This window comes from Pygocentrus nattereri, chromosome 22 (genome assembly GCF_015220715.1).
Source record: "Pygocentrus nattereri isolate fPygNat1 chromosome 22, fPygNat1.pri, whole genome shotgun sequence".
Taxonomy (NCBI): domain Eukaryota; kingdom Metazoa; phylum Chordata; class Actinopteri; order Characiformes; family Serrasalmidae; genus Pygocentrus; species Pygocentrus nattereri.
Window position 1 is genome coordinate 8,255,992 of NC_051232.1, and position 12,704 is coordinate 8,268,695.

Here is a 12,704-nt window from a genome sequence, read left to right on the forward strand (position 1 = left end):
CATGTAAACACAGCCACTGATACACATTCACAGATTACAGATTAAACCTGGACATCAGCACCAAACACTGAAGGAGTGGTCCTCAGCTGCGCACCCTCTATACGAGACCACTTTACACGTTTCCGCTCCATCTGAAAATGTGCCTGAGACGCTCCTGATTGGACGAAGGGTTTACGATCTTCTGTTTTAGTGAAGAAAGAAAAGCAGAGACGCTGGGAGACGAACACTTTACACTTTTATTCTATCAGCCGTACACACACACACTGCAGCCTTGTTTACTGTTTAAATGTCTTTCTGTCGTATAATAATAATAAACTAATACATGCTGTTATAGATATACTGTAAATACTGTATAGAAGTATATTATTATTATTATCATCGTTATATCAGACAGGATGTGGATTCAATCAACAGAAAGTGGAGCATCACAGTGAAAAGCAGCAGCAGCAGCCGTGAACCACCTTATTATTCATTCATTCATTCATTCATTCATTCATTCATTCATTCACTGACTCAATCACTCATTCATTCACTTTCATTCACTCACTCGTTTGTTTATTCATTCATTCACTGACTCAATCACTCATTTGCTTCTCCGTTCATTCATTCACTCACTTTCATTTATTCACTCACTCATTGCTTATTCATTTACTCACTTTCATTCGTTCATGCACTTGTTCGCTCATTCATTCAAGCGTTCACTCATTTGTTCACTCATTCATTCTTTCATTCATGCACTCATACAATCGTTCACTCATTGATTCATCCACTCACACATTCACTCAGCCACACATTCAACAGTTCACTCATTCATTCCCTCATTCACCCACTCACTCAATCACTCATCCACTCACCCAATTTTTCACTCATGAATTCACACATTCATTCATTCATCCACTCATTCACTTCATTCACTCACATATTCACTCATTCCTTCCTCCATAATCTTCATTCACTCACTGCACATCGTCTCCGATCCTCCTTGTTAACAGAAACACAAATAAATCTTCCATAAATAAATAAATAATCAATAAATAATTAACACAGACTGCAATGTTTTCTTCTTAACTCACAGATAAATAAATGTGTTTTACAGTGTCTGAAATGAAAAGCAGGTCACTGATTGGTCGGAGGATCAGAGAATGAGCCAATCATCTCTCTCGGAACCTTCAGCGCAGATCTGCTACATTCAGAATATTAAAGAGAATCAATCCACTCTGAGAAACACAGTGAGGCTATGAGACAGAGAGAGAGAGAGCGAGCAGGGCGAGAGACATACACCACAGTAAGATATGAGACAGAGAGAGAGAGAGAGAGAGCGAGCAGGGCGAGAGACATACACCACAGTGAGATATGAGACAGAGAGAGAGAGAGAGAGTGAGCAGGGCGAGAGACATACACCACAGTGAGATATGAGACAGAGAGAGAGAGAGAGAGAGAGAGAGCGAGCAGGGCGAGAGACATACACCACAGTGAGATATGAGACAGAGAGAGAGAGAGAGAGAGAGAGCGAGCAGGGCGAGAGACATACACCACAGTGAGATATGAGACAGAGAGAGAGAGAAAGAGAGGGAGAGAGAGAGAGAGAGCGAGCAGGGCGAGAGACATACACCACAGTAAGATATGAGACAGAGAGAGAGAGAGAGAGAGAGAGAGAGAGAGAGAGAGAGAGAGCGCGAGAGCGAGAGAGAGAGAGAGAGAGAGAGAGAGAGAGAGCGAGAGAGAGAGAAAGAGAGAGAGAGAGAGAGAGAGAGCGAGCAGGGCGAGAGACATACACCACAGTAAGATATGAGACAGAGAGAGAGAGAGAGAGAGAGAGAGAGAGAGAGAGAGAGAGAGAGAGAGAGAGCGAGCAGGGCGAGAGACATACACACACAGTGAGATATGAGACAGAGAGAGAGAGAGCGAGCAGGGCGAGAGACATACACCACAGTAAGATATGAGACAGAGAGAGAGAGAGAGAGAGAGAGAGAGAGAGAGAGAGAGAGAGAGAGAGAGAGCGAGCAGGGCGAGAGACATACACACACAGTGAGATATGAGACAGAGAGAGAGAGAGAGAGCGAGCAGGGCGAGAGACATACACACACAGTGAGATATGAGACAGAGAGAGAGAGAGCGAGCAGGGCGAGAGACATACACCACAGTGAGATATGAGACAGAGAGAGAGAGAGCGAGCAGGGCGAGAGACATACACACACAGTGAGATATGAGAGCACAGTTATTAGTGACGCTAGCTGAAGCATGCCTGCTAACTTCCTCCACACGCGGTTAATGTGCACGACAGTCGCGTTCGGACGCGTTTATATACAGAACCGCCGCCGTCACGGCGGAGAACACGCACACGAGTTTATCAGCTTCACCCAAAGAGCGCAATATAAATGCTGTGTAGAAGGGGAAGTCCATCCAGCTTCTGACGTTCTCTCCGTAATGAAGTGTTGAAGGTGTAAACGGAGCCGTTCCGAGCGGCTTGGTGTGAAGCGCTGATCTAGAGGGATGAACCGAGTCAGAGTTGTGGTGTTAAGAACCAGACGGAAAGTTCAAGGAGCCCAACATCGCCGAGAACCAAACACTGCGTCCGATACCAAACGTAAACACTGTTAAAACATCTTAGCCCCACCCATTCAGCCTACACCAATTTAACCCCACCCATTCAGCCTACACCAATTTAGCTCCACCCATTCAGTCCACATCAAATTAGCTCCACCCATTCAGCCTACAGCAGTTTAGCTCCACCCATTCAGTCTACATCAAATTAGCTCCAACCATTCAGTGTATAGCAGTTTCGCTCCGCCCATTGAGTCTACAGCAGTGTAGCACCACCCATTCAGCTTACATCAATTTAGCTCCTCCCATTCAGCGTACATCAAATTAGCTCCACCCATTCGTTCTATAGCTGTTTAGCTCCACCCATTCAGTTTACAGCAGTTTGGCTACACCCATTAAGCCTACAGCAGGGCCACCAATCAGTACAGAGCTCAGTTTTAAAGGTAGTGATAACCTGTTTAACGCCTGTCTACCTGTCACACTCGTAATTACGGAGGAACGTGGAGGAATTTGGTGGAATTCCCCTTTGGGACTGCTTTAAAGATGAACAGTTATGATATGAAGTGCAGAATTTCCTCTTTAACACATATAAACCAACGCCCTGGAGCATCAGAGCGTCTCTGACCGTGTACTGGATTCTTTTACTTTGTCACGATTGATGGATTCAAATTTTACAAAGAAAAATCAGTAAACTCTCTTTGGTCACGAAAAAGTGAAGAAACACAAACGAAACTCCACGAGATAAACGCGAGGGACGGTGAGGTGATGGCGACAGGACCGCCCACAGCTTGACGGACAGGAAGACTGGGCGTGGCAGGAGTGAGGTGCACTGTGGGATTGCTGGAGCGCGATGCATAGGGAAATTAGGGGGCGGGGCCAAAGGAGGAAGGACTCGGAGGAAGAAGAGGAAAGACGAGGCCTTCACTCCTCCTTCTCCTCCTCCTCTTCCTCCTCCGCCCGGCCACAGTAGTGCTGGACGAGGCGGCGGACGTGATGCTGCAGGTCGTCATGATGACGGTGAGGGAGGTCCAGCTGTTCAACAAACACCCGCAGCCTCCCTCTAACGTCCTTCAGCACAGTCTGCTTCAGAGACTTAGTACTGCTCATCTTCACCCTGAGGGGGGGTACAAAGAGAAAGGGAGACAGAGATGGAGAGAGAGAGAGATTGAGAGAGAGGGAGGGAGAGAGAGAGGGAGGGAGAGAGAGAGGGAGGGAGAGAGAGGGAGAGGGGCAGAGGGAGAGAGAGAGAGAGAGAGAGAGAGAGAGAGAGAGGGAGGGAGGGAGAGAGAGAGAGAGAGGGAGGGAGGGAGAGAGAGCGAGAGAGAGAGAGAGAGAGAGACAGAGAGAGAGGGAGGGAGGGAGAGAGAGAGCAAGAGAGAGAGAGAGGGAGGGAGGGGGAGAGAGAGAGAGAGAGAGAGAGAGAGAGAGAGAGAGAGAGAGAGAGAGAGAGAGAAACAGTGAATGCCAGCTCAGCGACTGCAGTCTGGCGTTAGTGTGGGTTTAATCTCAGGCAGTGTAAACAGACACAGACTCATTAAGACCACAGCAGATCCAGCAGGACAAGCAGGAGAGATTAAACCAGAGAGACGCTCGTCAGTCAGCACATCATCTCAGCTCCGACTCTGTGTTCACACACAAACACTCAGCGCTCTGAGGCAGGACGGCACACAGTCGCCTCGAACGACTGTACAAATCTAAATGGTGAAACAGTGTTTGGGTGTTGCTAAACAGAAGCTATGCTATCCCAGGTGGTTGCTAAGGGTGCTAGGCAGTTGCTACACTATGCCAGGTTGCTAGGCAGTTGCTATGCTATCCCAGGTGGTTGCTAAGGTTGCTAGGCAGTTGCTACACTATGCCAGGTTGCTAGGCAGTTGCTATGCTATCCCAGGTGGTACCAAAGATCAGCATTTCGGGTTTTCTCTTGGTTTAGTTGTAGATTTATCCTGTGAGTTCATGTAGACGTCACACGCACAGCAGACACTCCAACACACACACCATGCCAGCGGTCAGACCTCCTGATGACAGATCCATCACGCTGCTTTATTTCCTGCTCTACACCTGCAGGAACCTGAACCTTCTCAAAGCCCCCCAAATACCGCAGAGCCTGGAGAACCACAAAAAACTACATTAACCATCAGCCCCTGCAAACAGGACGCTCAATCAGCCAGGTGGTAACGCTTATGGTTAGCGAAGTTAGGTTCATGGTAATGCTAAGAGTAAAGGGGTTTAGGGTGTTGCTAATGCTAATGCTAAAGGAAGTTAAGGTCACGCTAATGCTAACAGTGAGTGAACTTAGAGTGATGCTAATGCTAACGGTGAAGGAGATTAGGGTGATGCTAATGCTAACAGTGAAGGAGTTTGGGGTGATGCTAATTCTAACAGTGAAGGAGTTTGGGGTGATGCTAATGCTAGCAGTGAAGGAGTTTGGGGTGATGCTAATGCTAGCAGTGAAGGAGTTTGGGGTGATGTTAATGCTAACAGTGAAGGAGATTGGGGTGATGCTAATGCTAGCAGTGAAGGAGTTTAGGGTGATGCTAATGCTAAAAGTGAAGGAGTTTAAGGTGATGCTAATGCTAACAGTGAAGGAGTTTGGGGTGATGCTAATGCTAACAGTGAAGGAGTTTAGGGTGATGCTAATGCTAACAGTGAAGGAGTTTGGGATGATGCTAATGCTAACAGTGAAGGAGTTTGGGGTGATGCTAAGACTGATGCTAATGCTAAGACTGGCGTAAAGTGGCTATTTTGCAATAACACAGCAGTAATGAACCTAAAAGCCAAAGACTGCTGTGACGGACTCACCTGTGTGAAGTCATCCTGGGCGGTGGGCAGGTCTATGGCCAGGTGAGGGTCTCCCTGGTGTTTCTCCATTCTTTCACCCTTCACCACCATCGTCCGCACTGTCTGAGTGACCTCTCGACCCCCGCCATTCTCCTCCACGTTGCCTGCCGCAGTATTTCGCTCACAGAATGTTACCTGCATAGAATAAAAACGTCATGAGTGACGAAATGCCATCTTTAACATAGTGTGGGGTATTTACCCAGGCAGGGATGGAACGCAGATCGACAGTGCAGAAGGCAGAGGTGTTACCCTCTATGTGGGTATGTGACTAATTGTTTTTTTTTTCTCAGGAAGCGTATCGACTCACCTCTGTCTGGTCTCCTTCACTCTTTACCACAGTTCTCTTCACCACTTTAGAGCAGGAGTCTGTCTGACCAACTGTAATAGGTCCCGCAGGATGTCCTTCCACCCTGATCTCCTCTCTCTCCACACCATCCGCAGACACACAACGCTTGATCACCCTCCGGCTCACCTGCACATAACATAACATAACAAAAGGTAAGATAAAGACACCACCTGATCGTCCTGCATAGGTAACAAAGACACCACCTGATTATCCTGCACAGGTAACAAAGACACCACCTCATTATCCTGCACAGATAACAAAGATACCACCTGATTATCCTGCACAGGTAACAAAGACACCACCTGATTATCCTGCACAGATAACAAAGATACCACCTGATTATCCAGCACAGATAACAAAGACACCACCTGATTATCCTGCACAGGTAACAAAGACACCACCTGATTATCCAGCACAGATAACAAAGACACCACCTGATTATCCTGCACAGATAACAAAGACACCACCTGATTATCCTGCACAGATAACAAAGATACCACCTGATTATCCAGCACAGATAACAAAGACACCACCTGATTATCCAGCACAGGTAACAAAGACACCACCTGATTATCCTGCACAGATAACAAAGACACCACCTGATTATCCTGCACAGGTAACAAAGACACCACCTGATTATCCTGCACAGGTAACAAAGACACCACCTGCTTATCCTGCACAGGTAACAAAGACACCACCTGATTATCCTGCACAGGTAACAAAGACACCACCTGATTATCCTGCACAGGTAACAAAGACACCACCTGATTATCCTGCACAGATAACAAAGATACCACCTGATTATCCAGCACAGATAACAAAGACACCACCTGATTATCCTGCACAGGTAACAAAGACACCACCTGATTATCCAGCACAGATAACAAAGATACCACCTGATTATCCTGCACAGATAACAAAGACACCACGTGATTATCCTGCACAGATAACAAAGATACCACCTGATTATCCAGCACAGATAACAAAGACACCACCTGATTATCCAGCACAGATAACAAAGACACCACCTGATTATCCTGCACAGGTAACAAAGACACCACCTGATTATCCTACACAGGTAACAAAGACACCACCTGCTTATCCTGCACAGGTAACAAAGACACCACCTGCTTATCCTACACAGGTAACAAAGACACCACCTGCTTATCCTGCACAGGTAACAAAGACACCACCTGCTTATCCTGCACAGGTAACAAAGACACCACCTGCTTATCCTGCACAGATAACAAAGACACCACCTGATTATCCTGCACAGGTAACAAAGACACCACCTGCTTATCCTGCACAGATAACAAAGACACCACCTGATTATCCTGCACAGATAACAAAGATACCACCTGATTATCCTGCACAGATAACAAAGATACCACCTGATTATCCAGCACAGATAACAAAGACACCACCTGATTATCCTGCACAGATAACAAAGACACCACCTGATTATCCTGCACAGGTAACAAAGACACCACCTGATTATCCTGCACAGATAACAAAGACACCACCTGATTATCCTGCACAGGTAACAAAGACACCACCTGGTTATCCTGCACAGGTAACAAAGACACCACCTGATTATCCTGCACAGGTAACAAAGACACCACCTGATTATCCTGCACAGATAACAAAGACACCACCTGATTATCCAGCACAGATAACAAAGATACCACCTGATTATCCTGCACAGATAACAAAGACACCACCTGATTATCCTGCACAGATAACAAAGACACCACCTGATTATCCAGCACAGATAAAGACACCACCTGATTATCCAGCACAGATAACAAAGACACCACCTGATTATCCTGCACAGGTAACAAAGACACCACCTGATTATCCAGCACAGATAACAAAGACACCACCTGATTATCCTGCACAGATATCAAAGACACCACCTGATTATCCTGCACAGATAACAAAGATACCACCTGATTATCCTGCACAGGTAACAAAGACACCACCTGATGGAACTTAAAATAAAGCTCATAGACACCTCAATGAGAATAAATGTGTGAATTTCTCAGGCAGCAGTGGAACAAATTTAATCATTCTTGTACAATTAATGATTCTTGTATGATGGGCAGTCATGGGCTGGAGGTTAGGGAACCAGCTCCATGACGGAAGGTCTATCCCCTCGGCTGACAGTCCATGAGTGAAGTGCCCTTGAATAAGACACCTAACCCCCACCTGCTCCCCGGGTGCTGTGGATAGGGCTGCCCACCGCTCCAGTCAAGTGCCGTGGGCTGGAGGCTGGAGCCCTGTGACCGGAAGGTTGCCAGTTCGAACCCCTTGGCTGACTGTCCATGACTGAAGCGCCATTGAGCAAGGCACTTAATCCCCAGTTGCTCCCTGGGCGCCATGGATAGGACTGCCGTCTAGTGTGTGTGTTCACTAGCGTGCATGTATGTGGGTTAAATGCGGAGGTCTAATTCCACAGTGGGAAAAACACAGTTGGCAAAATGGTTCTAAGCTCTACATTTTCAGGGAGCTATAATATTTAGATTGTTAAGGTCAGAGCAGCAGTGAATCTTCCTTTGAAAAACATCTATGTGTTTAAAGAAAAATATCACAGGATGATAAAACTGTACAGTTGGTACAAAACCTTCAAGATCTTCTTATAGTGTTCAATTGTTTAAAATAAGGACTTAGGAAATGATTCAGGATTTAAGGTGGGTTTAGTGGCAAGACTGTTAATGTTAATTGGTAAACAAATGCTTGGTGACCCTGTAGCTCCAGTGCAGATGTTTAGATTCAGGCTTAATTCTGGAGTTCAGGACGTACCTTTTTAATCACCAAGTTGCCCTGTTCATCAATGTACTGTTCCTCAGTCACAGGCTGTAGAGGAATATCTGGGACTTCATCCCCCTGTTCCCAAACAGAGAGATAAGATATTAATGCAGAGAACCTGCTCTAATACAGATAGCCACTAGGTTAGCAGTCGCACCAAATCTGTAGGATAGGGTGAGGTTAAAGATAAGGTTAAAGATAAAACAAGGGAGGAAAAAAGTTGCAATTTCACAGTGATCTGAGTCCCGCCTGCACAAATGCACAAAAGTGACTTCAGATCAGTGAAAAGGCCAACTTCAACCAGCACTTGAAAAAAATGTGGTCAAGCTTACATAGGTTAGAATTAACTGGCAAATCAACTTCTCCACAAAGCAGCTGGAAAGTTAAGTTAGAAAAGATCAGCATCATCTTCAGAAGCAGGGAGTTGGGGGGAAATAGAGAAGGTTACTTCAGTCAGCTTTCTAAGGAAATATAGAGAAACTACTCCAAACAGGACTCAAACTGACATTCCCAAATCACCAGGCAATGGGTAGACACTCCAAATCAGGAGGTCTAGTTCAGCAAGCCTTCAAATGTTGTACCTGAATGATCACTCTCCTCCGGACCACCCTGGTGCTCAGCACATCTTCGTCAGAGCTTTCACATAACACACCTAGCTCCTCCTCTACATCCTGACCATGCATAAGAATCATCAGAAAATCATATACATTATGCACATATTTTCTGGAGTTGCCAGAAATGAACCCTGTCAGTTTTGAGTGAGGTGGATAGATACTTCATCAAAAAAATCTAGTAAGCATGCCATTACTTACACTGATCAGGCCTAACATTATGACCACCTCCTTGTTTCTATGCTCATTGTCCATTTTATCAGCTCCACTTACTGTATAGCTGCACTCTGTAGCTCTACAGTTACAGACTGTAGTCCATCTGTTTCTCTGATACTCTGTTACCCTGTTCTTCAGTGGTCAGGACCCCCATGGACCCTCACAGAGCAGGTACTATTTGGGCGGTGGATCATTCTCAGCACTGCAGTGACACTGACGTGGTGGTGGTGTGTTAGTGTGTGTTGTGCTGGTCTGAGTGGATCAGACACAGCAGTGCTGCTGGAGGTTTTAAACACATCAGTGTCGCTGTTGGACTGAGAATAGTCCACCAACCAAAAATATCCAGCCAGCAGCATCCTGTGGGCAGCGTCCTGTGACCACTGATGAAGGGCTAGAGGATGACCAACACAAACTGTGCAGCAGCAGATGAGCTATCGCCTCTGACTTTACATCTACAAGGTGGACTAACAAGGTAGGAGTGTCTAATAGAGTGGACAGTGAGTGGACACAGTGTTTAAAGCCTCCAGCAGAGCTGATGTGTCTGATCCACTCACACCAGCTCAACACACACTAACACACCACCACCACCACGTCAGTGTTACTGCAGTGCTGAGAATGACCCACCACCCAAATAGTAGCTGCTCTGTGAGGGTCTATGGGGGTCCTGACCACTGAAGAACAGGGTAACAGAGTATCAGAGAAACAGATGGACTACAGTCTGTAACTGTAGAACTACAAAGTGCAGCTATACAGTAAGTGGAGCTGATGAGAGGGACAGTGAGTGTAGAAACAAGGACGTGGTCAGAATGTTATGCTTGATCAGTTCATGACTTACACAGTAAGAGCAAAAAGTTTGATGTGAAAATGAATGTATAAAAACATTTTAAAGATATTAGCTCTGTGTAATCAGCTTCATGAAATTTTATAAACACCTTGTACTTTGCACTGTATTTTGCACTTCCTGTGCCTACTTGAAAAACATAATAATAAAGAAAAAAGTTTAAAAACACTGGGTTTGGTATATGGGTGATGATGAACGTGATGTCCCATTGCCTCCTAATTCTCTATTGTGCATATCTACTCAAAAGAAAAAACTATGGATGATTTTGTTGGAGCACTTCACTACTGAATAAAAACTGGACATGACTGAAGAAACAACAAGGATACAACCTCAGCTCATCTGATGACATGCACATGTCCTATGGGAACATCCATGCAACAATAACAATAATGATAATAGAATAATAATCAATTCATAAAAAGTCAATGTAAGAGCAACAATCTGTTGGCAAACTGGTAATACATTACATAAACATAATTTCTCACATTGATCTTTTTCTAATTGAATTATTATTTTGTCACAGATAAGACAAACAAAGTTTAGACACAACTGTACAAAACATGCAGCAACAGAATGTGATCAAGCTCATAAATTAAGCCAGTGGTTATGAATGTTACATTTTGAATAGGACATGGTTAATTGTCTGCATTTTTATTGAGAAATAAGCTCAGATGTGTGTTAAGTTCACTTTAGAGTTAAGTTTAATTCTCCCTAAATACTTTTGTTGAACTTGCATAAATCCACTGGTGGTTAATTAAATCACATAATCTTGTGTCATGAAGCAACAGCATTCCTTCTTTAGTAGGAGCAAGGTTAAGCAGTTTGGGGTAAGACGGAGGAAAGGCTCATGCTCTGAACTCTTACCCTCCAAATATCATCACTATCATCATCATCATCCATAGCTCCTCCTTGAGTATGAGGCTCTTGAGGAGTACGTATGAAAGGCCGTGACATCTTCTGTCTCATGTGTGCCAAATCTTCTTCATCTTCTTCCTGAGATTTTTCTGAGGGCTCCTGGATGATTGGCGCATCCTCATAGTCTTCACTTCCCAAAGACTGGATGGAACCCCAAAAGACTTTTTTAAGGTTGCTAGAAGAAGAAGGCCATTGGGTTTGGAGTTGTGGCTTTGGTTTATCAAAACAACCATCTAGCTCTGGTTCTGAGTAATCAGAGACTGTCTGTTTGCATTCAAAGAAGGTCTCAGAATCAGAGTCTTCAGGCCTCTGGAGAACTCTCGGGGGAACACAAGGCTTTCCATCTGAGACTTTGAAAGATTCACAGATTGTGATTGAAGTAGAATCCTCTGCAGGGTCATCTGGTACCACAATTTCAGGCTCAATTGTAGAGTGAGATTTGTCAGCCAAGGTCTTTATGAGTGTATTATCATTTTCAGTTCCAAAATCTTTTGAAGCAACAGGTTCTGAGATGACCAGTTGACCAGGCAACGGATGCTCTATGGAAACAGGTCTTTGAGGCAATGGCAAATATTGATCTGTGGTAAAAGTGTCTGTTTGCTCAGCCTCTGAGAAACTACGGACCAAAGAAGCCTTTTCTGAATATTGTGACACTGGTGCAAATGACTGAGACAGTGATCGTTTTGAGTCTTTAGACTCTGAAGCCAGGGAATCTTTGGTAAGAATCCTTTGGTAAGAATCTCCTGCATCTTTGGTAAGAACAGAAAATTGCTCCTTGACAAAGTTTGGCTCAGTGCTGACTGTTTCTGAAAGTATATCCCCAAACTCAAAGTGCTGAGCGCTTCTAACTGTTTCTGGTGTTTGTGGAGAAACATCAGAGGCAGAAAATGGTGACACTTCTCTATGAAGGGTGGTCTTGTTCCAAGAGTTTGGCATAGTGGTGTTTTCAAACTGAGCATCGCAACTCATTTTACTATCATTAGCGTAATCACTGGGGGTTCTTTGGCCATCTTGCATTTGGAGAACCTCTTGTTCTTGTGCAGAATCATGTTCATCACATAGTTTCTCTGATTTATAATGTATTAGTTCTGGAGATTCCATAGAAGATGCACTTGATTTTGCAGGATATTTGTCTTCTTGCAACTCAGAATCATTTGGGATGATGACAAATTCATCTGGATTAACTGTTTCCTTCTCTGTTTCAATTGTCTGGGAAACTTCATCTAATTTTGCTGAAAAGCCTTGCTTTTCCATGGCATATTCAAGGTTACAAGATGACTGTGTGGAAGTTACTGTATCTGTTGACACAATACCTTCTTGTTCCGTCACTTTGTGCATTTCACTTACAGCAGATGGATGAAAGTCCCTAAACTGCATTGGACAATCAGAGATCTGATCAGATTCAACAAATACGTAATCTGATTCTATGGGGGTCTTAGTGAGCTCTGGGGTTGCCTGTGAAACCCCTTGATCCTGCTGATCTGGCAGTGTTGAAGACACCCAGTTCACTGGAGGGCCATCAAACAACATTTGAACTGGCAATGGGGAGATACATACTCGCCCAGATGTCTGTTCACTCTCAGGA

General features: G+C 44.8%; 1 protein-coding gene across 8 annotated transcripts in view; it reads right to left on the reverse strand.

Annotated features, from left to right (window-relative positions):
* Positions 1-222: 222 nt before the first annotated feature.
* ank2a (ankyrin 2a, neuronal) overlaps positions 223-12,704 on the reverse strand; it is a 99,812-nt gene continuing 87,330 nt past the window's right edge. For all 8 annotated transcript variants that reach the window (XM_037532926.1, XM_037532925.1, XM_037532921.1 and 5 more), the window contains 4 exons: positions 8,531-8,614; positions 5,690-5,854; positions 5,344-5,517; positions 223-3,658 (listed from right to left, as the gene is read on the reverse strand). In XM_037532926.1, the coding sequence (XP_037388823.1) occupies positions 3,638-3,658; positions 5,344-5,517; positions 5,690-5,854; positions 8,531-8,614 (444 nt within the window). In that variant the 3' untranslated portion in view covers positions 223-3,637. The remainder of the gene's footprint in view (positions 3,659-5,343; positions 5,518-5,689; positions 5,855-8,530; positions 8,615-12,704) is intronic.